The 26,417-nt window shown below is 35.8% G+C and overlaps 1 protein-coding gene across 2 annotated transcripts; it reads left to right on the top strand.

The window, feature by feature from the left end:
- Positions 1 to 2,511: 2,511 nt before the first annotated feature.
- Positions 2,512 to 22,230, top strand: rspo1 (R-spondin 1). Of its 2 annotated transcripts, none has more exons than XM_060869912.1 (7): positions 2,512 to 2,774; positions 2,848 to 2,915; positions 6,690 to 7,263; positions 10,689 to 10,880; positions 14,117 to 14,260; positions 15,284 to 15,496; positions 21,511 to 22,230. In XM_060869912.1, exons 3-7 carry the CDS (start codon positions 7,167 to 7,169, stop codon positions 21,663 to 21,665), a joined length of 801 nt encoding a protein of 266 aa, XP_060725895.1. In that variant the 5' UTR covers positions 2,512 to 2,774; positions 2,848 to 2,915; positions 6,690 to 7,166; the 3' UTR covers positions 21,666 to 22,230. The 2 variants fall into 2 exon arrangements, with proteins under 2 accessions (XP_060725895.1, XP_060725894.1); XM_060869911.1 differs by having other exon boundaries at positions 10,686 to 10,880.
- Positions 22,231 to 26,417: the final 4,187 nt, after the last annotated feature.

The following is a 26,417-nucleotide window of genomic DNA, read 5'->3' as shown; positions in this document are numbered from 1 at the left end:
AACAACCAGAAATAACAAGAGTCATATGTGTAATAAAATCACAGCATGTAGTCAACTGTGGCTTCTGTAATTTAAATATATTTCCATGATACAAACTCATGTTATATACTTATTGAAAGTCATGTGTTCTATCACTAAGTCTGCCAGATTTTCCTGATAAAAAATCCTATATTTTAAAATAAATTATAGTTTTGAGTATGAATAAAAGCAGCCCATTTTGCACTTGTGCCTACATTACTGCACTTTAAAAGGCACCAAATTACATGAGTTATTTGGAGCAGAATAGGAATCTGATATAAAATCTTAGTACATGTGGCCTACAGACTCCATAAAATTTTGTAATGAGCCAGTGTTAAGTCTGTCTGACGACTGCTGAAAGCAGATTGTTCAGTAACAGCTGAATTTCTGAATATGTTTCTTGAGTACAGTGGATATGAGTTTTATTGTTTACAAATGTGAAACATTTTGCTAACTTGACATCATACATACAAATTGTAGTATTTTTACTGTTCTAAAACACCCAGCTAAACTAAAGACTGGATGTTAATTAGCTGTTTGGTTGATTCAGATATGTTCAGAGCAAAAAAATACAAAACACTGAAATGTTGCCATGGCGATCCTCTGTACATGGATTTCATCTGGGTTCTGCATTTTCTTATCACCTCCTAAAACATGCTAATATGTGTTTTTGTTTGTGTATGTTTTGGGACTGGAGCGGGAGGTGGGTTGGGGTGGGTTTTGTGTGATTTTTGAGGCTGTGGATCTACTAAATATTTGTGAATAAACTAGTTACCAAAAACAAAAGAATGACATGTAACTACAAGTAATTCTTTTTTATGATCCATGAATTCCATGATCCATCTTTTTTATGATCTATTTTTCAACCACCAGCTGTTGATATAGGTAAATCACTGGAAAAGTGTATTGAAATTGCTCCCAATCAAAAATAACTTAAAACACTTAATAATTATTCCACTTTTGTTATTTCATTAGTTCTGTCTGGTTTTATTTCTACTTTTGAAAGAAATCACACGATATCAAGCACTTGTCTAAAGGTTGCAGCACCCCCTATTGATGAACACCCTACAAACTCTGTGCTACTCCATAAGATCTACTGTACTGATCCTAAGGAGGATTTGTGATTTACAGCTGTTGTAAGCCTTTCTTTGAAATGATAGCCAGCGATTTTGTTTACAATTGTTAACATATTTTTAATAGTTGTTTAACTGTTGATGTCATCTTCTTTAAAATAGTTCAAAATCTAATTGGGTGGAGGTAAAATGGTCAACATTGCAAACTTGTGTAATACCTTTCAAGAATTTGACTGTTCCAGGTCAGAAGATATGTAACACAACAAATAATACTTTAATATGTTGCAATAATTAAGGCTGGTGAAGAACCTCTCACTTACCTGAGGTACAAAAGTTTTAATGCTTTTTTGTACCATCTGGTAATTTGGCATTATTATTATTATTATTATTATTATTATTATTATTATTATTATTATTATTATTATTATTATTCAAGAACATAAAATGACAACAATAATAAGTATAATTTAGAGACAATGTGCAGCATCCTTGTTCTAAAGAAACACATTTGTATAACCCCATGTCATGCGAGGCTAGTTTATATGAATGCAATTCTGTTGTAAACAGTGCAACCTCAGTAACACGGCTGAGCCAGAGCTCGTTAGAGAACTCTCCTGCTCTTTATTAGCCAATGGCACGCACCCTCGACTAAACACACTGAACTGGTGCTAGGATTTCTCAACAACTCATAAGGAAAGAGGAAATTCATTTGATTATGGGTATGGCCTCTTTGAAGTAGCTCACGAACTTTGAATTATTTCTGACATGGTACAAAATCCAGGTAACAATTTGGAGCCTCTTAATAGAGGGCTGTTATTTCCGACTTTCCAACTGTGTTATAATCAGTGGCTGTCCAAAACGCACCATATGTTAGCATAGTTACCAGACTTTGTTTGGCAAAATCAGTTTGATATACTTGCATACTGTGATAGCTTACCCAACTAAAACCTAAAGGTCAATAACCATATGTTCTTTTTATCGCTAAAGTCTTTTGCTGTGAATTAGATTGAATAAAATAGACAAGAGGATGGGTATAAAAATAAAAGATGTGAACCTATTTAAATACTTTTTTTTTCATACTTGCTCACAAAAAAAGATCACATAAAATCTGAAAACATTTGGTCTGTTTCTATAGGAGGTCAACACAGAACATTTGTTATTTTCCTAAATCCACTACAGGAACAGCATTCTACCTATGAATCCAGTCCTGTTTTCTCTCTTCTGTGTGTTGTAAATGAGTGTGTGCATGTGCTATAGGGGTGGGGCCAGCTCAGTCTCCTGCTTGATAGAATTGCACTAGATGGAGTTGGATGCAAAGTCCCAGAGGCAGTGCGAGAGAGAGAGAGAGAGAGAGAGAGAGAGAGAGAGAGAGAGAGAGAGAGAGAGAGAGAGAGAGAGAGAGAGAGAGAGAGCAGGCGCTCCACACACAGCTGGATGCTGTCCGGCCTTTTAAAAGGGGATTTATGTGGAGCTTACTTTAGAATGACTACAGAGAACTGCACAATAAACAAGACCTTTTTAGGGCTGTAAATGCAGCTCAATTGAATTAGGAAATAATTACAAAATATTTATTTTAAAAGGTGATCACTTTTCCACATTTGGCTTTTAGATTTTTTTCAGCACACCTTCCTTAATTGTTCACAGGGGATATCTGACAGGCATCACATTTTTGGCTACAAACAGGTAAAACAGCACCAGTGTGACATATTTCTCCCTTTCCAACTTAAAGAGCTTAAACATGTTATCTGAACTGTAGTGAGGATATCCACACCGACTACACTGAAAACCTACATGAGAGAGAATGAGCCTCCCAGCGCACAGCAGGTATGATGAAATTCAACTTTCTTCTATGCGCATGGAAATTAAGTAGTCAGAAACGTATTAGATCTTTAAAAACCGATGGCAGAATGTTGGACAGTTTGAAGGGGCATGCCAGGTCAGATACGTAGTCAAACTCCTATTCAAACAACTATTGGTGTTTTGTGATTTATGTAATGCAATAGGATATTATTATGATTATTATGATTATGATGATGATGATGATGATTATTACTGTTATTATTATTATTATTATTATTATTATTATTATTATTATTATTATTATTGGATTTTTCAAAACAAGCTATGTTATAAAACTTAAATTATAAAATACCATTTTCTTGAAATAATAGGTTAATGTTATTAGACACAATGGTATGTCTGTTTGCCTGTTTTGGGGGTTGTGTGTCAAGTTGAAATACGAGACAGCTTAAATGACTCCATCTGAGACTATTAAATATCCTGTTTGTTTTAGGACATACTCTATAATTTATTCTCTTTTATGAGTTCCGAAGGAGCATGCACATTTAAGGAACGAGAAACTGGGAGCTGAGGATTTATTTTGGCACTATGCACTTGACAGTGTTGATCTGCCTGTTGATAAGAAGAGCTGTGAGCTGGAGGACAGAATTATAACATTCACCTTGGTCTCTCACTCCCTGCCCTGACCTCAGTGGCCAGTGCTTTATCTACTACTTTTTTGTTTTTAAGAGTGAACTCTAATGGAGAGAGAAATTCTTTGTTTGTTTATTATTTATTTGTCTTACAAATGCATAACACTTTTGGATAATTTTTCTGACCTTATTTCTTTCATGTCATGTGAATTGGTAACAGTTATCCATTTCTAAATGGTTGGAGGTAAATGCTAGGCACTTGACTTTGTAGATGATGGATTAATGTGTTTAGTAGCAAAATCAAAGACAAATAACATGGACACCTAAAATTTGCAGAGGATATTTTTATAAAACTGAACTTGAATGATGTTACAGGCATTGACTGAAATTGAAGTCTCTGATTATGATTTTAAAGGTTGATATTATTAATGATGATCAAGGTAAAAAGTATTTTTTTCTTAGGATATTAAATCCTGATTTCTGTTTCCATCATATTCTCATTGTACTTCATGTCACATACAGTGGCACAGAGAATGTGAGAAGCAAAGTTAAGCAAGTAAAAGGTTAAAAGAAAAGCATGAACAATATATGCTAAATATATGTAAATTGTACAGTATGTTTAAGGTAACTTTAACAGTTGGCATTTATGTGTCATTATTTTGATATATTTCTTTTAAGAACAACATCTCAAGCATAACTGGAAAGATGCAATAGCTAACAGCAGAACCAGTATGGCTTTTAAATGCCAGTGTGGCATTTTACTTGTCCTACTATTGGGCATAGAACAGACCAGACATTTACTTTGCTTTGTTTAGTGCTTTATTACTGACTGTGTTTACAGCCTGTTTATTGCCCTGGTTTTTTCATGCATATGCCTCAGCTTGCTGCTAAACTTAGTGTTCAGTGAATTATGCAGGTCTGTAAGGTTTTTGGTGCTGAAATGGAAAATAATGAGCAATGTCCACATTGAAAAAATAAGCATAGCTGGATCTCTTGGATCTGCTGGATTTACTGCACATCCTCTGGCTTTTAGGGCTTATATTATTACACAGTAGAAAGAATAGTTTATTTGCATGCTGTCTTGATGACTCTCCCTTGCTGGCAGCTCTCTTTCAATGCAACTTAAGTAATTAATAAATTAAAATAACTTACAAAGAGGGCAGTTTAATCTCCTGATTGCTGAATGAAGGGTTTCAGTTGCTAGTTGCTAGTTATTTGGGTGAAAGGAGGCAGTGGGGAAGAACGAGTCTCACGTCTAGTAGATGCGGAAGCAGAGACAAAGTGAAGTTTAAGAAACGCAATAAAACATCAATATGATGGCCACTTGTTCAAAGATGCCTTGGAAGCCCTCTTTAGACTGCCTTATTAGGAGAGAAACCAACATTTTAGTATGACATTTCCATGTAGATTAAATTGTATCTCTCTCATGTGAAAGTTTAAAGCTATTTATAATCGTGTTGTTTAAATAAATATACATTTTCTTTTAAACCATATGACCATTTGGCTTTTTAGAATGCTGGAAACTATCTTGCATGATGGGTCATCTCTGGAAGTCTCCTTTCTCTTCTAGTTCCAAGGCGATGGCATATCCCAGTGTCAGACATGACACATCTCTCCCAATTAATATCTCAAACAGCAGGCTCTGGGAGTTTTTGGCTCATGCTAATAAATATGAGGAAGGTGTTGAAGACATTTGTCTAATATTCATCATCAAAGACAAATAAACATTGAAATACATTCTCTGGGGCAGAGCAGAAGTTAGTGTGGTGCAAATGATAGAAATGTAATAGCTTATCCTTAGAGATCTTCATCTAATGGTCGATTTGGAGTATTTTTGTGACTCCATGTGAGTCTGTATGCAGCTGTGTGTATCTGTGAATGTATGTTGGTCAACGTCTCAGTGTATGTTAACAATCACATTTTTGGCCACACTATCTCCTTTAGGCGAGAGAAAGGGAATGTGGCTTTCTGGCTTTTGTTAAGTACTATTCCACTTGATATGTTTTAGGAAGTAACGTGACATTCCGCATTTCTACCACTGTGACGTTCTGTGTGACTTCTCTGAAGTGATTAATCAAAACACCTGCAGGTATAGCAGTATATGCAGTGGGACTGAGTTCACTTCAAAAATGTGGTTTGGATCTAGTGTGCTGTTCGCATGCTACATGTTTCACATTTTACAGTATAAATTCAAAATAATAAACATAGCCAGGATGGAGGGGAAATTTCTAGATATGGTGGAGAAGGTGGGGAAAAAACATCTACAGTATATATACTTCTATCCTTTAACAGATTTAGTATAATTAAGTTAAGTATGCCTTCTTTGGCTGAGAAAAATTTAATCCATATAAATTTAATTAATTAATTAAATAGATCAATCTTGGGGTGTATCATATTAAACAGAGTTTCACTAACACTGTTTAACCAAATAACCAATAACCAAAGGTATTATTCATTAAAATAATTGTATTGAAAAAGCCAGTGATTTTACAAGGAAGGCAAAGGAATTATCTTTAATGTTCTTATTTAATTGTTTGCAATGCAGTCTACCTTTATATATTTTAGTATGCCAGCACATGTTTTTTTCTAGATACTGAAACTCCAGGAATGAAGTGTCTCTTGTACAGTTGGGGACTAACTATTGATTTTCATTTGAATTTGAGAGAGAGCTTTTTAAATTTCTGTTCCTCTTTCATAAAGTGAGTGTGGGTTGATTTAATGACTGACTCTTGATGTTGCTGTCTTCATAGTGAAGCGGACGTGCTTCTGTGTACTCATGCTTTCCCCAGATATTGAGTAAACATGTTTTCTACTTTTGAATTGTTAAAGGCATTAACCAAAAACTATTTATGGCATTTGTTTCATAGTGGCACGACTGTTAGACACGAGACACATCTATTGCACTAACGTTGAACTGGTTTAAGGAGAAATGAAAATATTACATAAAAATAGATCAGAGAATTGGTACTCAAGTGTTTAGCTTAGCCAGTCAAATATTTGTAAAAAAAAAATCACCTTTTTATGGGTTTATTGTTGTTAATATTACTGAGTATAACTTAAGGAATTAATTCATTTTTAATCTTTTATTTAATCTTCATATCTAATTGTATTTTTCTACCCCTCTACCACTCCACTCTCATTCACTTCCACCTCTCTCCCATGGCAGGGTTCGGCACTGACAGACACGTTGTTACACATAGGAGTGCAAAATCTCTCTTCATTTTTGGCACTCCCCCTCCTCCTCCCAGCATCTCTAATAAGACACATGCTCCTGGGCTGGGCTGTTCACTCACACCAGCCTTTCTGGCTTCTGCCGCTTCACACCACACACTCCTTACAGTCCTGCATGGCTTCATGGGTGAAAGAGCTGTGCCCTTTCTGCTCACACATTCATTATCTCACCACCTATCTCCACACCTGAGTCCAGCACTGCACCCCTACTTCCCTATCATCCTTACCCTCAGCGTTATGGCTTTTGCCGTGGGTGTGTTTGGTTTTGCAGCTGTATTACTCTCTGCCCAAGGAAGGGGAGTCCACAGTGGGCAGTAAGCAGATCCACCTGCCTCATCGTAGTAAAGGGGGACATCTCGTCACATCCATCTTCCTGCAGGGGGAGTGCCAGCACCGCTGGGCAGCAGGGATTATGCAGCTGGGATTGCTGGTACTGGTGGTGGTCTTCCTCAGCTCTATGGATTACAGTGACAGCCTCAAACCCTCGAGAGGAAGGAGGCAGAGACACAGTAAGTCCTCACATCTGCATTACTCTCATGTGTTCTTTTTCTTGCAGGTGGTCTTTCTGTCTTTGTTTGCTTTTTAATTCAGGATAAATGTGCTTTACTGGAATGACTGGCAGAGCAGTGCTTTTGGTTAACAAAAAAGAAATGTACATGCTCCATCACTTCAGCTAGGATGATATAGAATCATAATATATAATGTATAACCGCTATAAACAGCCTTGTATGCTGTCTCTGTCTCTCATCACAAGGTAGTGGTTGGCTAGTGGTACAGCACAGAGCTCTATTTGTTAATATAACTGCAGCTAAAGGTAAATATATATTACAGTTGTTTATTTTAAACACATATTGTCTGCCCTCATGGTTAGTTTGAGTTACAATTTTTCCTCTTTAAGTGCTTTGGCTCTGTTAGATTATGTTAAGCTTCTTGTAGTCAGTTTGTGTCAGACTCTTGTAGTCAGAGTGTGTATCATTCAGCTAAGTGTTTTCTGATGTATTATTATGAATTGGACAAACAGAACCTTTAAAATTTTGTAATATCATGGCTTACAGTACTTGTAAACATATATAAATAGATCTGACCCAGGTATATTTATGGTTATTGTTTCAGATTGTAGTTTAAATTTTGGCAAGATTACATGCCCCTGTAATGTAAGGCTTGGATATAAAACTTTTCAATTACTAAATAGAACATTTACAAAAAACAATAATTATTGCTAAAGATCACACTAAGCAAAATAAATTACAGTTAGTGCCAACTTTTTGAAAAATAAATAAATAAATTGGGTTATCTCTCTATATAAAAGTATAATTCTTGTATAAAAATTCATCAGTGTATAAACTCTCACTAAAGCTTGATAAAGATATTAAAAGAATTATGGCTTGCAATACAGCTTCTAAAAAAAGGCAGTGAAGTACAAATGTGTGGACTGATTTTATGGCTTGTTCATTAACATACTTTTCTTGTTTCTGACATTACCACAGAGTAATACCAAAGTGTTGGATAATTATTTCCTGCATCACAAGTTTACAGATTGAAATAAATCCTAAACCTTATTCACTCATGAGGCTGAAACCCACAACAACATTTCTTTATTTTACATTAAATTGAAATTTATCAAATTGATATAAAAATGGTTTGACAACTGCTATTTCACAACATACTATGCTACTAGCAATTTTTTTGTACTTTTTTGCCAACCTGAAAAAGTCTGAATCAGTGAAACCAATCCAAAACCAACGTGAGTGTTGTGGCAAAGGTACAGACTGCTTATGTAATAATGGAAATAATGTCATATACCTTATTTATAGTAGCAATAAAGATGACATACAGGGTTTTCCAAAATTTGGCTAGCTGTTTAATTCTCTTATTGATGGGACATTCATCAAAAACATTTCTAGTTGTAAAGTTTAAATATACCACACATCTGTGTTTAAACATTTACCGCAAATCTTAATATTGTTTCAGAAAACAATCAGAATTCAGAAAATCTTGTAATTACTAATCGTTATTGGTTTGGGACTCCAGAACTTGGATTTTAGCAATATCACCAAGACATCATCACACTGTCACTATTTCAAACAGCTTTCCACACAGCTGCATTCCTGAAAACTCAGATTTGTGTGCTTTCTGACTTTTGGGCTAGAAATGTTTCTGTTGTGATGTTCAGCTAAGCTGATGGAGAGTTCTGTTTTTATTTAAGGAGAAGAGCAGAGGTTCATTTTCCTCAGCTCATCATTAAGTCCAGGAGAGTTCAGCAAAAGCACAGAGCGGGGTGCAGTTTTATGTTAGATCAATTAGTAGATGTTTTTTGATGAAGCTACTCCATATTTTGTTCGTCATGAAGAGTGTATGCTCACATTCCTGGTCTGCTATGAAATAACATCATTCAGTACAGAAGTAGTCGTTGTGGTCTTCATTTGTATTGTGTTGAGTTAACTGGTATTCCATAAACCCAATCCAAACAGTGATTTCACTGAACCATCTATCATGTTAGTTCTATATTTGTTGTTTCTCCTGAGAGAGTTTTCTTTTAACTCTGAGGGAGGGAAAGGAATGCAGAAAGAAGAATGCTGTTCTGCTGGATGAGGATCTGGACCAGAACTGTAAAGGGTCCAGTAGATGATTTAGACTCATATTGATTTGAAACTTCTGAGACAGTATTCTGAGCTTCATAAGTATGGCTCTTTTGGTTGCTATTTTGTTGATAACAAGGCAAGAACTGTCATATCTTTTTTTTTTATTTTTTATTAAGATGCATGATTTATATTTATGTAATGAATCTTTAGAACACAAACCGGAACCAGGAAAATGTTTTACACAGTTTTCAGCACTGCTTGTTCTTGTTTGATGTTAGAACCAAGCTACTAAACTGTACCTGTACAATAAAAAATTATGTCTAACACTCAACATGCCCTAATAGGATGCGCATCCATGCATTTTTGATAAATATTGTGCGATAACAGAATTATGGCTTACTGCTTGCATGCAACCCTGTGAAATATTGCAGAGGTCACACTGGGTACAGCTTATTCACAAGGGTTTATTTTTGACGCTTTTACCATCCACTTTATCTTTACGAGACAGATTGTGTAGATGAATTGCACTGAGTGTGTATATTTAGAACTGATAGCCCATAGAACTGTAAATCAGTGCAGATGACCGTGGTTTTGACAGCAACTGGCCTCAGAAACAGGATGTGCATTTTGTGTAATCATTTATTTATGCTATTGGCAACAGAGACTAAAGTTTTTGGACTGTGCTGGAAGCATGTATGCATGAATGATGAATGTGAGCATTTGCGTGAGGTTATTTATTGGTGTCAGTTGTCAGGTTTGTGAGTGTTTGTGTTTCTGGAATGATAGGAAACTACATCTAGTGAAAACCTCTCTTCCATAAGCATGCCGATTTTATTACTGAAGTTGCTGTGATGGCTGAGTCACTGTGTGTTCACCCGTAAGGGGTGTGATATCAATACCTGATATGCAGTACACCAGTATGAGATGTCCTTCCAGAAACATGCACGCTTCTATAAAAAAAATCTGTTTGGTATTTGTGACAGGCTGGTTCAAGTAAATAGTGTAAAGAGACTTCAAACAATGTGGTTCTACTGTGGTTCTACTTAAGTGTGCTCTGATTTGAATTAGCTGCAGACATTAGCATGTGTAACAAGATTAATGACTGCTGTGTTTATTGCCTTGTGCCATAAAGCACCTTTAAGGGAAAAGTGAATGTCTTCCTCCCTTAGAAGTGCTTTAGGCCATGAGGCAATAAACTTGGCAATGATTAATCTTGATGTCGATGTGAAAGTTGATGTGAACATAGAAGACTATCTTGTTTTCTATTTGCTTTTTGCCTTTAGTATTAATGTTAGAATGATTTGAACTAATAGTACATAGTAATATCATTCAATAATTTTGTGCCCCAGCAGCTAGTACCGAAGGGCCAGCATCATGCTCCAGTGGCTGTGAAAGCTGCTCCGAATACAACGGATGCACAAAATGTCGACCACGGCTTTTCATCCTCCTTGAAAGAAATGACATCCGTCAAACAGGGGTGTGTCTTGCCACTTGTCCTGTTGGATATTACGGCATTCGAAATCGGGATGTAAACAGGTGCACGCGTGAGTATTAGTTTGTTTTTGAAACATTATTCTAGAGAATCTGTCTGATCTTTATGGAACATTTAACCTAAGCAGGGTTTAAGCTTGGAGCAACTAGCAGTAACTGAAAGTCAGCTCCAAAGCTTGTGTTTCCTGCCAACCAGAGCTCCACCAGTGGCATTAAATCAGTGTGTCTTACTGAGCCAGTGATCTGTTTTCTCTTACTTTGTGGGTGAAAAACAGGATTTGGGGAAAAATCAAAAGCAAAACACTGGTAGTAACTGTTTGTCTGTCTCTGTAAGGAAGTCTACATAAATACTTTGGTCTGTAAATACAGAGTACATGTAAGTTCACCAAACTGACCACATTTTTTTACTTAAGCATTTAGATCTCTGTATGCTGTTAAGCAGATTTGACTATTAGTTTATTCTTTCATTCTATTATGTTAATAGTAATGAGAACAAGAATAATAAAATAGAGGTCTATGATGTTCTGAGGCTGAATTATTCCCATATGGGAATGTTTTACTACGACTGAAAAAATGTAAGGAAAAGGACAATAATAATTATAATAATAATAATAATAATAATAATAATAATAATAATAATAATAACTCATATAAAGAGAAATGAGTTTTTATCCCCTAATCAAAATCATTCTTCCACCTTAAGGTAAGGGTGTATTTTGATACACCACTCTATGTGCAGTGCAAGTTGGGCACATTCTATTTTGCTTTGGGAAGAACATTATGGATTTTGCATTACTAAATATACTCTTGCATCACATTCCTTAATCTATCTCAGATGTTGGTGTGATTTAGCTATATTCTAAATGGTCATTAAGATGCAGCAGTGAAGGGTATTGCCCGGCAGTGTTTGTATTTCAAAAAATGAAGCCATGGTTTTTCTCACACTGGAGATAATCACCCTTTTCTTTAATCCGTCATACCAGCAGCGTATCTCAATGGCATTATAAGAATTTCCTTCATCCAACCCTTGAAATATACAAACGATTATGGTTAGGGTGTGAGATGAATTTAGTTCAGTTTAAATCAGTTCAGTTGTATTCTTCTTTAAATTGTATGACATAGTGCTTAGTTTAAACATATTCACAAAAGGGTTTAGTATGTCCAATAATCAGGTTTCCCATAAATATTACTATTCCAAATACTGGATTTGATTTATTACTATTTATTATGTTTCTATTTTAACTTACATTTTACATTAGAACAGTTGTTGTTTAGTTACCTCTGTTATGGAATTATAACAATAATTTAATCCATAAATAATTTGTTTATTCTCATGGTGTCAAAAGTTCATCTAAAATATGCCTAAAAAGACTCATGCTGTTGTGCTGAATTCAGTTACAGTGCATGTTTGCCTTTCATTTTTTTTTCAACCCTGCTACTTTTCTTGTTACATTCACTGGCTCATGTCCTTGAATTAAATTAAATTAAATTGGCTGCTGGTATTGATTTTCTTCTATTAAAATCTAACCAGACAGGATTTTAAGCTACATTTCATTCTAAATTTTTAGTAATGCCCAGACCATTCAATTCTTAATTGAATCTATTTTAATTAAAGTCATAAAATTAAGTGCTTTTACCATTTTTTATATCTTGCCTGATGTTTACTTGGTTTACTATTTCCATTTGGATACATGTTGTGTATACGAATAAAACATTACATGACTTTAGTGAATTAGACAGAGTCTCTTGTAATAATCAGATAATAGTTATGGGTTGTGAAACACATTGTTGGTTGGTGTCTGTTTTTCATTTCCACCGGGTTCATAATTGCCCTCTATTAAAAAATAGTTTAGATGTTTGACTATCGAAGCTGAGCTTGTAATGAGCTGAACACACGTCTAATGTGCAGACTTTGGACTAGATGTGTTCAGTTCACCCCTGAACACTGGAAGCATCCTTTTAAGAGAGGATGCTTCTAAAAGGTTTTGGATATTATTTATGGCTTAGCTTAATGCCTACATATTATTTTCCTAGAAGAGTGTCATGCCCCATCTTAAACAATAAGATTAAACAAACAGTCATTCAGCCTGCATATTTCACATCACACATAATATTTATAGAATCTTAATAATACACTGAAGACATTTGGGTTTGAGATCAAAGGATGGATTTGGGACAATCAGAACTTTAGCTTTACTTTCCTGATATTTACATCTAAATGTGTTAAACAGGTCGGCAACCCCAATTTCAAGAAATGCAAAGGCCATAACACAAGATGCAAGCCACTCATCATCAATGAGCATCAGAATGGAATTTGCAAAGTGTTCTGTGATGAGCCACAAAAATTGTGGAACCAAGATTAACTCCTAAGTAATGGAAAGCCCAACATTTTGAAGAAAAAAGCATCTTAAACAATGTCTGTCAGACAGTGGAGGTAGTGTAATGTCTTGGGTTTGCAAGGCTGCTTCAGTAATAGGTTCCCTTATTTTTATTGATGCTGTAACTCATGATAGCAGCAACAAAACAAATTCAGAAGTCACCAGAAACATTCTGTCTGCCAATTTAGAGAAATAGATTCAATCTAATTGGGAGAGACTTCATCATGTGGCAAGACATTAACCCAAAACACAATGCCAAGAGAACAAAGCACTTCATCAGAGTTTGTAGGCTGGCCAAGTCAATCACCAGACTATAACCCAATTAAACATGCATTTTAACCTCAGCAAAGAAGGTTGAACAGAAAAATCCCCAAAACAAACAATGGAAAGCTCTTGCAGTACAAGCCAGCCTGCGAAAGTATCACAAAAGAATGCAACAGTTTGGTGATGTCAGTGGGTCGCCAGCTTGATGCAATTTTGCAAGCAAGGGATAAGCTTCCAAATGTTGTTATTAACTGTAATTTACTTTAAGACTATTTCACCTATAATTGGGTGGTTTGCCACCAAAGCCACCATGTTATATGTTGTTTGAGACATCTACTGTAGTTCATCAGGGAATGAAAGTTGAAATACACAGACTGTAATTATAAATATAGATAATTCTAAGACATCATCTTATATTAATCATTTAATCTCAAACCCAAATGTTTGTCAGTGTATAGCAAAAATAAAATACTTTATCTAGGGGGATGTATATAATATACTGCATCTTTGCTAATCACAATACTGGATGGATAGATATATAGATAGACAGATTGATAAACAGATAGATAAGACACAAAGCATAATATAAAAAAAAAACATGTAAGCTACTACACAGGTTTCCATGACTTTATTTCCCTTTCTTTCAGAATGCAAAATAGAAAACTGTGCTGACTGTTTCAGTCGAACATTTTGTGCTAAATGTAAGGAGGGCTTATATTCATACAGTGGCCGGTGTTACCACAGCTGCCCTGAAGGCTTAATTACTGTCAACAGCACCATGGAGTGTGTAGGTGAGTGATGCTGATTTGTATTTCTAATCTTTTTTCCTATATGTATTGTATATTCCTCAGCTGGATCTAACTGATCCTCTTTAATGTACATAATGTTAAATAATGTCAGGTTGATTTGATCTAGTAATGATTACCAATTGGTGCTAATATATTTAGAAAATTCAGCTCTCCAAACCTGTGATAAAGATTCTTTCCACAAAATCTTGCTGTGAGTTATAGCTTTGGGATGACAAAGTAGACAGTAGTAGAAATTACACCACTTTTATATAAAGTGGTATTTGAGATTGGTGGACATTCAAGAAATGAAACATGCTGAAGGAAGACATGGATATTACTGGGGTACACAGAATGAACTTCACTTGGGATTCTCTGCTTTTTCTTAAAGAGCACATCCAACTCACATTATTTTATAATATCTCATTTCATTTACTGCAAAGCAATCATGGTATTGGCAGAAGAGCAGGCCTGGTGGAATACTCTGTTCTCTCTTTTTTCCTGTGGTTTCTCAATCCCCAGCAAACAGAACTTTGGAGAGAGGCCTGCTGGATGATAAGAACTTTATTGATTTGTATTGAAAATTTTTCTGTCATAAGCAAGCAAACCCAGTGCTAATAGTATTACTCTCAGAGCCTGAGCTCTGGCTTTTCCAAGATGCTTGGCTTTTAACTCCTAAGGTAATATTTTGGCATCAGCCATGGAGTCTTATCTTAATCAATACTCATGAAAACCTCAATAAGAAAAAAAACTTTGTATGCAATTGAAAACAGCTGAGAATACATGAAAGTCTTAACGGAATTTGACTGTGTCTCATAAGGTCAGATAAAAACAAAACCTGCCACAAAAATCATAACAAATTTGCTGAAGAGAAGTGAGACTATGAGTGATGTTGGATATTACCAATCTGAATCTTTGCCATGAGGTCCTTAGGGTTCACTGATATGTTTTTCCACAATATTTGTTAAAATATTTGCCTCTTAGGAGCAAGGAATACATAATTCACTTTATACTTGTTGTACATTCTAGTGCGATGTGAGCTGGGTGAATGGAGTCCATGGGGCCCTTGCATGAAGAAAAACAAAACATGTGGTTTCAAAAAGGGCAGCCAAAGCCGTAGGCGGGAGCCTACACAGCCCCCTAGTCCGACCACAATCAGTGGCTCTGCATCTCTTTCTACCTGTGCCCCTGAGAGCGAGACACAGAAATGCAGTGTGCTGAAGAGGATCCCTTGTGGAAAAGGTAAGTTTGAGGGAGACAGTTGGGCTACATGGCTCATGCAAATTTATAAAAAGATATGAAGTTTTATGTACAGCATATTTAAGAATGAGCCCTGGCTTCAAATATTTGCTTTCTGAAACTGAAGAAGAGAGATCAGATGTATATCTGTTAGCAGTCAACACATGTAACCACGGCAACCTCCACAAGCACCCTCAGGGTATCCTAAGTAAACTCCTTTTCCATAAAACTAGATGCAGAATATTTTTACACACTGCAACTTGGGCATCCATAAGCTAAGTTAAATTTATGATACAACGATCATTACAAATGTTTACCTGTAAACCTGTTTTTATTTGATTGTTTATGCAGAGATCGACATGTTGAACTATTTAAACCTAAAATGTGTAATTTATTTCTCAATTTACTTCTTAAACGGAACCCTTAACTCACCTTTCTTGCATTTCAGAACCAAAACATGTTTTTATCACTTCCCAAAAGATAGCTGATTAATACTTTTGGCAAATGGAAACAATATTTTACATTTATATGAAAAATAGCACCTTTAACTGGTCAGTTTGCTTCAGTAACAAACTATAACACGGCAGCATTATGCGTCAACACTTTTAGAGGAGGTGCTCTGATGTCTTTGAGTTGGACTGTTTATTAACTCATAACTTTTGCTTGAACTGTCATTAACACAGAGCACACTAGATTTCAGAATTACTTAAGTTTCTTCTCTTACTTCATGAGGGCTAACGAGCATGTTCTTCTTCAGGATTAGTAGGCTCCATGGTGTACCGGATATGACAGCACCATCTGAGAAATGAATGGCAAATTTACACTGCATGACGCCCTCCTTGTGGAAAGAATTTCAACCTTGGGTCCATAAGCATAATTAACAGTGAAATATTATAAACTACCTCATAAAAGTGTTACAATGCCTGCCAAATTTCTACTTGACTACATGTCGGAAAGAGAGTGGTAAGATACAGGGCCATATTGCTCAGATGGGGCTTAACTTGTGCAAGTTTTTTTTGTTTTGTTTTTAGTTATTATTAAAAAAAAAACAAAAAAAAACCATAGCTGTGGCATGATATAGCTGAGTCTAATTTTCCCCTCTCTGTTTTTCAATCTCATATTTTAACCTAGGTCTGTGGTATGAATACGGGAGAAATCATTCTGTTCTGTAAATTAACGTGTAGATTTTTCATGGGCGTAAATGTGCACCATGTGTTAAATTAACAAGGCTGTGAATACATCTGCTACAATTGGCTGACATGGCTGCTGTAAAAATCACAGGGGGGCAGCTCTTGTATAACATCAGTGATTTACTGGTCTGCAGATCTCACGCTTTGTGTCGATTTGGCCGAGCTCTCACTCTTTCCCTCCCTTTTCCTGTAGCTTAATAAATAGGGTTGCACGAAAACAGAATTTGCTGAGCGAGTCATTGTCTTTGTCAGGCACCAGTGTTTAGGTTGGATTGAGGGGAGCTGTAATCACTGCTGTCATAAATAAATAGAGCCCCATTAGTGCTTTATCAGAGGTGAGCTAATGACTGTCCTACATGCTGAGCCTGAGGCTAGGATTCCACTCCTGCTTAGTGATGGGTACTTGCTCTCTTTAAACTCATGTTAGCATGCAAATAATAATTATCCAAATCTAAAACTGGGGTACATTGGGAACTTATTGCTACTAAATACTTTTTGTGAGGATAAGTGTTTTCTAAGAGTGAACAATATTGTTAGAGACCCAATTAAACCAGAATAAGCTATTCAAAACCACACAAATGCCTGGAACTCTTCAGGTTAGCAAATCTGCAGGAAAGTAGCCCAAATAATCACACGCAATGTCTAATTGTTTCATTTTGTGCCAGTCCCTTGTTCTAAAATCATAAGAAATTCACATTATTATGGATTTTGTTGCAAGAGTCAAACTCTATTAAACTGTTAAATGTTTAGAAGTGTGCTGCCAATATAAGCCTTTAAAAAGGAAAACTTGATTATACGTTGAGAGTATGAGATCACTATAACGTTCAGTGACATTCTGACCATGAAATGAAAGACTAAAGGTTATCATTTTTAAATGTTAGTGCACATTTATTAAGCAAGAGATAGTCAGAATAATTTTATTACAATGCAAAAAAAAAAAAAAAAGAATTTCACAAAACCTTGACAATCATACAAAAACACAGTGGGCCATATTCAGAGCTGGCAATCAGAGTCTAAAATTTATGTCAATATTTATGTGGGAAAAAGTTACATGTATTAGAAATGAGTTAAGCAACTGCTTAAGTCTAAGTGTACATTTGAGATTAAACAAATGACCTGCCAGAGTTTTCCTGAGTAAAAGCATCTGAGAATTTCAGTAGCTTCTAAAACATCAGCTTTCAACACAAGTACTTGCCTTTATGCCTCAAAAATGCAGACAGAAGCAGAACATATTTTAAATATTTTTAAGACACAAATATTACTAAGACACAACATAAAAGCAAGAGGACTGATATCCTCACCAGGGTGCTTATTGTTCCCAGGATAAATCATTGAATAAATGATTGATACTGGCAAAAGTGTTGTCACTTGTCACTTTTCTTGTCACAAAAGTGGCACCATTTAAAAATAAATATATAAAATACGAATGAAAATATAAGAAATTAAATTGTCTAATTGTCTAATTGTCTCGTACATGGTCAGCACATTTTCAGCACATTTCTTCAGTCAAATACTAAAACAAAGTTTTACTCTTAAAACTTTTTTAAAAAAATACTGAATGTAGTAATTCATGAAAGATCAGAGCATTAAAAAGACATTATAAAACCTGATTATTTCCTAAATGTTCCTACACAAGATTTGTAAAATGTTCATATGCAGGTAATGAAAGTGAAAATGGTCTGGGGAAAACTTTCGCATCATATAATTTTGACAATGTCCGATATGAAGCTTTGAAAACGTCCTTGAAATTAGATAGTTGTGTCCACCTAAGCAAGAATAAAACTGATGCTATTACAGTCTGAATACACCCAACAGTTAAAAAGAGAAAACTGCAGTGGTGATTTGCATGTAATTTATTATGCAATAAATAAGATACAAATATGTGATATTTTATATTAATTCATTATGAAGAATATCACTAATCTTCAGTAAACTCTTCATCCTGATCAGGAAAAGGGCAAGTCAGAGATGGGCAGGAAAATGCTTCACAACAGAAAATAAAAGCCAGATAACGCCAGTAGAAAAGAATAAAGAATAAATGTCAGCCAATAATGATGAAATGGAAATGAATGGTATAGTCTGGCATTTTGGTAGCAGTAAAAAATTATGATTAAATAATACAAAAACAGTTGATATGTAAATGTAATTCAGCCTGCTCTACACTCACTATTTCAAGCAGAGCCCCAGGTTTCTAAAAGCTAGTCTCTCATTTACAGCATTTAGCTTACATTTTTATTTCAATTTACACAACTGAGCAATTGAGGGTTAAATGGGCCTAGCAGTGGCATCTTGGTGGACCAGGGATTCAAGCTCATGACCTTCTGATTAGTAATCCAGCACCTTAAACACTAGGCTATCACATCCCTTTAGACCTAATAATTGCCTTAACTATTTTCCCCAATAAAATAACTAATTATTACAATACGAAAAACTATCATCAATTCACGTTGAGTGAGTAACACTTAACAAAAAATAAATACTGAGAATAACACAAATGTATAATTATACTTAAGAAACAGGAGGATATTGAATAAATGTACTTCTTTCACAAAAAAAGCAGCAAAATAAAACTCACATTAAGTTTAGTTTCTCAGAATATACATAATCTCAACTATGGTACACAAACTTCATCACAACTAGTAAACTCAACTGCGCAAGCACCAACAGCGACTCCCACATTCTGCTTCGGTGGGGAACAATTAAACGATCATCCAAAGTAAAATTACAGGAAACAAAATAAACACTTGCAGTAAAATAGAGAAACTAAAATAAACTAATGGTTTAGCAACTAAAACTTTCTTTCTCCCTTCTGTCTCAGACCAGGAGCTCCTTACTTGCATGGCAAACAACAACAAACTGAAAACATTTCCCTCTGAACTGTTGGCCTAATTCGACAAACCTGCCATTCTTAACCAACTAACATTCTTATCCAACTAACAATGACGTTATGGCGGAAATATACAGTAATTAAACAAATTATCATTTACTGAACAAACCTATTGGTTAAAAGCGCATGTTTTCCCAGTACACAAACTTGAACAGATTCTTCCAGAACATATTCAAACAAAACTTTATTAGTACACTCTATATAATTTTATTGTTAAAATTAACTGTACATACACAATTAAATATGTGATGATATATGATCAAAATGCATAGCTAATTGAGAGGATTCAAACTTTTTTTAGGTATTATGTGTGTGGCAGTCTGGAAGAAACTGTTGGATGCTGTGGTAGCTAAATTCTGTAAGAAAGACTAAAGAAGGCCATTTCTTGCCAAAATAGAGATTTTCTGGCCTGTAACATACTTTGTCAGCTCAAGTGTATGAAACCAAAAGATGATTTCACCAAAACAACATGGAAATGTTTTTCATTACTTTTTAAGCTTTCCTGAGCTATCTTCTTACACACTTTCATGTTGTATAAAAAACAGATCAACAACTGCAGTGTTAAAGATAGCAAGGATTTATATGTAAATGACATGCTTTGATAATCGTTGGAAAGCTATATGGTGTAGTTAAATATAAATCTAACCAATTTAGTTTGTAATTAGATACCTGCTGTCAAAATATATGTGATGTGCCCACACCGCATTGGGAATGGAACAAATAAATGTGTTTTTCCCCTTTTCACTTTTGTGGTAATCAGGAATGAAATATGCTATAAAGTTACTTGTAGATGTGATACATGCCAAAGAGAAACATTTTTTCAGTTCAAAATCACTTTATATTGTAGAGTAAAAAATGTGGCAGACTTTCACACAAATATTAATCAATTATATTAGAAAAAGATCTGAAATAGTGACCCAAAGACATTCAAGCTTTACACCTTATCACTTAGAGGACAGTAGACAATCTTGGTGCTTATTTAATGGTTTTGTAAAAACCATTCCCCACCACCAAAGTCAGCAGACTGCTATCAAGACACAGAACAGACAAAGGTCTTAAGATGAACAGTACCCCGGGTTGAAGAGGACAGGATGGCTGTAAGGCTCATGTCATTAAACACGGAGCAAATGCTCTCCAGCCCCATATGAGTGTTGACTTGGTTTCCAAGAAACATCTAGAATCACAACACCAACTTCATAACAAACATCAGTCAGCACAGAGGCCCTGACTTCCCTTTACAGTAGTGCTGGTGAGACTGGGGCCTGCGCTCCTTTTCCTTTGATTTGTATTTGTCCATGTTATGGCTGAGGTGATTCTTGGATCCTAACCAGCCTGGTTCAGATGTTACATATTGCATATGAGTCTGCTTCTACATGTATGACTTCTGAACCCCACTGTAGTAACATTTTAAACAGTTAATCTCAGACCTGTTGAATATCCTATGATATAATCAGGCCTTTCATCTGGCACTTTTCACTTTCGTACATTGTGTTATTTTCCCTTTCTGACCCTATGACTGTGACAATTTCTAATGGATGTTTGTACTGATGAAGTGGTTATGTGCTTAAAATAAGTGACAGATGCATACACACAAGGCTTTGTTGAGAGTGTGTGAGGACTGTTGGGAAAGCAGCTCACCTCTAGTGCAGGGTATTAGGGAGTCAGGTTCTTGATAGTTATTCTCAGGGCCACGGTTATGGCTTATAAGCAGGCTGCTGTTGTATGTCTACTGTCGACTTTGAGCTGTGCTGTCTTGCATCATGATGGCATTTAGAAACTGCTGCGCACTTTTTCTTTACAAGCAATGTTGATTAAAGTAAAAAATATTTGGGAAAATGTGCAGTTAATTAGTCTCATGCTTGATTAGTATAGAATTGTTTAAAACAAATCCAGGAAGTTGTAAATTATTGCACTAACATTCTTTTGCTTGTCTTAATCAGGAGACAAGGGGACAACGCCTAAGAACCAAGGAACATTAAATGGCAAAAACCGTGGCCGCGACTCAAAGGAAAGTAATAGAGGTGGAGGCAAGAGGAGAAAAGCCCAAAGTCCAGCTACTACTGCTCCATCAGTGATAACAAGCACCATCACTTGACCTGACAGTGGCATATGGTGGACTAAAAAATGGAAAGAAGATGGTCCACCCTGAAAGGCTGCTGAGTGTTACTTTATGGTGACACTATCAGACTGAATTTGAAAAGGAATAATACTGCTGCTGCACATTCATGAAAAAGCTCAAAGGGAACTGGAGGATTGCTGCAATAAGTAATAAAGTGTGTACAGTTTATGTTAGACATAGGGAAATGATGTTTCTTTGTGCGTTTGGAAGCACTTTGAAGACTGTCCCTATGAAGGATCATTCTATTGTAAACAGTGTTTTGTTGCTGAAATGCTTAGTATGTCCCGCTTTTATATTTGACTACAGACGTCTATGCCCACATTATGAAAGACACTTCAAATGAGCTCTTCCTTCCATATGCTGACTTATGCACATTTGCAGTACATTAGCTTATTGCTCTTTTCCAAATCTTACATTGATTCATTTTCTAGTGTTGGCTATGCTTTATTTTGTGAAAGGTACCAATCAAAAGGAATTGACCCTTCTTTATTTTCTTGTTATATAATGAAACCAATGCAAATCACTGGAACTAATTTCTGTATAAAAAAAAAAAAAAAAAAAATATATATATATATATATATATATATATATATATATATATATATATATATATATATATATACATACATATATATATATATATATATAGTGAAATATTAAAATATTATTTTTTCCTTTTTTTATATATTTGGACAAAATGATTAAAAATCAGAAACGATAGTATGTCTAAAGATAGGACAAACATAATAATTGGTTTCTTAACTAAAGCTATTAATTTTTCACTCTTAGCTGTTTATGTATAACAAAATGCTGATCAAAAAGAACAATACGCCACACAAATAGAGTAATGAATGTATATTTGATTTGGCTGGGAGCAGTGAGCTGTGTTTCTGTTCAGACAGAAAGATGGATAAACATTGTGTAAATGTGCAGAAGATTTTGTGAGGAATTGCATGTAACGCACACCTGTTTTGGGTCAGACTATGTGTGTGTGTGTGGTGTGTATGTGTGTGAGTGTGTCTGTGTGTGTGTGTGTGTGTGTGTGTGAGGGAGAGAGAGAGATAGAGAAAGAGCAAGAGAGAGAATGAGAGAGAGCGGGCATTGTATGAGCACATTATTTCACTAGCCTACACACAGTACAGCAACCTACATACCACATGTCTCATCAGTTATTATTAGGGATGAGCGAGTACAGCATTATCTGTATCTGTATCCGTATCTGTTAACCATATGAATTATCTGTATCTGTATCCGTACTCGGAGTGGGTAGGGCCTAACCCGGAAGTAGGCGTGGCTGTTGTCTTGAAAGGGGCGGGGCTTTAACCGGTAATAATTAATTTGTAATATTTATAACACTAGCTTACTACCTTTATGTTTTTATGAAATACAGCAAAAACGTGTCAGACACTCAGTGTCTGGTTACTGGTTAGAGACAGCTGAAGGTTTAAAAAAGAAAAAAAATCTCCGACAGGCAGAGACGCAATGCGAGTCGCATTCTACCAAGCAAGCACCACGTCTGAACGAACCCACGTTTACCAGAACCCTACTGGTTAGTAAGTACGTATTATTAACGTTACAACCCGAAGTAAAAAGCTGAAGAAACCCTAAACGTTAACGGAAAAGACCCGCGAACCCGAGTGACTGAGGGAGAGACAGAGAGCTGTTCTGTGTGTGACTGTGAGTGAGCAGAGCAAGACACAGCAACACAATACATCTGTATGTGTGTAGGGGAGCGGCGCTGTGACTAGCCTATCACTGTAGGGGAGGGGCGCTGTGACTAGCCTATCACAGAACGCTGAAACAATCAGATACCCAATGATGATTTTCATTCAATCCGAGCACAGATATTGACTCGTATTACTCGTATAATACTCGTACTCGGCAGAAGTGCTTTATCCGTACCGGATACTCGTTTCAGCCGAGTATCCGGCTCATCTCTAGTTATTATACATATCTTTACAACAGTTTCTGCCATATTTAGCAAATAATCCATACAGTTCAGAAATATACAGCACTATCAGAGCAGGCAATGCTCTAGCACATAAGTGATGCATTTTTACTCACACTGACATTTTCTGTAGCAAATTTTGAGACAAGAATACTTGCTTCTTTAGTAGGTATTGAGCATGGACATTCCTAATGTGGATTCTTACTGAAATTGTCTACTTGTGTATGTTGATCATGATTACTTAATACAATATTAATACAATATACTGTATGTTATTGTATATCTTATTATTTGAAAATCCTACATAAAATAAATTCTAGATATTACTTTTTGCAAGATCATAATCTTTAAGCCTTCTTATTCTGCATGACCACAGACACATCCAACGTCCTTCTTATCACATTCTGGATTCATGTCACTTTTAATATTAAAGCAATTGATATAAAATATTATTCCAATTATTTATGAACAGTCTGTATACCATATACATCCAAATCCTGGCTGAACCTTGATCAATAGAACAATTACTAATAACTCTCTTTTTATTTCATTTCATTTCAGAGTTTGTATGCTTGTATTTCTTCTTGTTTTTATTTTATGAATGGCGAATAGTGTGGTACAGCAGAGGAGCAGTGCATCCAGCTGATACATTATCACATTAAGCTCTGATGATTTGTGTTTCCAGGGCTTGAACCCAAGCAATGGGACGCCATCTTGGGAGGTGCATGTGTGCGTGCTGTATTAATACAGCGCAGTAGTTATGAGTTGGAATGTACTTCACTAGTTGGCGTTGCTGCAAAAGCTGTAAATGTAGAGACAAATAAAAACTAATGATGTGTCATCGCCAGGGGGCTGCGCCTGCGCCCTGCAATCTCAACAGAAGTTTCTCATTATGCAGGGGAGGGCAGGGCAACGGTATAGAGTTCAACGTAAATTATACTTTCATTCCCCTTTCTGACCATAAATTTTTGATTCACTCTGTGGGATGCAGCTTTTCCTTTTTATCTTGCTGTCGTTTTTGTTTCACTTGCTTTCTTTCATGTCTTCTTCTCTCCCCCTTCTCAGTGGTCGTGTGTTGATACATCCGTAGTGGATGGATTAGTAGTAGTGACAAATCTTGTTGAATTTTACTTCAACAGTGCCATTCAGAGCATTCTGATTTTTGATATGATTTTATTTTATTTGTTTAATTTACAGTATGTAAGATAAACAGTCATTTTTAGTGTTGAATTGACCTTAAATGTAAATACAGGTACATAGTAGTTAAGTATAAAGCTTTTCCAATAAGTTAATAAAAGTGTCATAATTACACTTCCAAATGGAAAAATACAAATAAGCAGATTGTTGTACATTTTCTTCCATCCTCAAGCAATCTATCCTCCCATACCCAAAGAAACTTACAATTCAGACAGGATGCAACTGAGACGGATAAAGAGTCTTGCCCAAGTATCCAAAAATGGCAGCTTGGTAATGCTGGGATTAGATTAACAACCTTCCATACAGCTACCCACAGATTTAACCACTGATCCATGAGCACACTTTTTTATATATAACCCTTATAACTTTCATATAAGGTCAGCTAACAACAGAACAACAAGGCTAAATTCATTAAACGCTATAGGTATTCATGCTTCTGTTGCCTTTCACCTACTATTTCAGGGTCAACTGAGGCAACCATTCTTAGGCAAAAAACAGACCTCTGCAAGTTAACCCCATTTTTTGTTTTGGCCCCCCGTTTTCCCTTTCTTCAGATGTTGAGCCATTCTGCCCCAATGTTTTCCTCCTCCATTCAAATCATAACTGAATCCAGCTCTCCTCAGATGAACTCAGGGATTCCCCATGAGAGAAGCGTGCTCCTTGCTTTCCATCTCTCCCACTATAAAACACAACAGCTATTCGCATGGCTCAAGATCTGAAAGAGGGGGGAAAGGGGCCAAAAACAAATAGGTTCAAAAGGGGTGCCTCTGGAACTATGTGATGGAGTAAAAAGGCAGGAGGATTTATACACTGGCAGCATGTTTGTGTTGCCGACCATCAGACTCTTGTGCCTGTCAAGGAGATAATATCTATAATTACATCTAGAGGCTTTTAAGTTTTATATTTAATAGAACCTGAATTAAGTAAAATACTTTTCATCAGTGGAATTTTCCTGGATGCTAGTCTGAAAATCGACATTTGCAAACAAGACAATCAAGTGTATTTCTTAATAAAGGTCAAATGAATTATGTATTTTTCTCTTCAGGATACTGTCAGCTGTAAAGTTTCACCTACTTTATGATAATGAAAAGTGACTCCTTCCTTTAGTGCCAGCAAACTAACAGGGTCAAGAATTGAAGTGCACTGAAATCATATACAGGTTACAGTAAAGTAGACTGTGCCATAAATTTGATACAAATTCACCATTATTAATCAGAGTAATCCAGTCACTAATATTCGTCTTTTAATCTTCATTTTGGACAAGAGAAGAACATCAAAAGAGATGGCATTACGTCTTCTGCCAGTCAATTAGCCTGCTAAAAGAAATATATAATGGTTGAATAAACAGCAATTGTCCTTTAACCAAAGGGATTGTAGATTTAATGTTGGACCTGCTTTCAGTAGTTTCACATGAAAGACATGAGCTTCTGGCTCAGATCAGGAATAAGCTTGATACAGCAGTCAACAGGCAGCAGGTGCGTGTGAGGCCTCTGCTGGGCCTGCAAACTAGGCCTCACTAGTGCAATTGTTGCCATGCACTTTGGTTCTCCCAGACACTTTATTATATTAGTAGCAGGGCCAAG

Source organism: Tachysurus vachellii, chromosome 5 (genome assembly GCF_030014155.1).
Source record: "Tachysurus vachellii isolate PV-2020 chromosome 5, HZAU_Pvac_v1, whole genome shotgun sequence".
NCBI lineage: Eukaryota > Metazoa > Chordata > Actinopteri > Siluriformes > Bagridae > Tachysurus > Tachysurus vachellii.
This window is presented reverse-complemented; position numbering and strand designations above follow the sequence as displayed.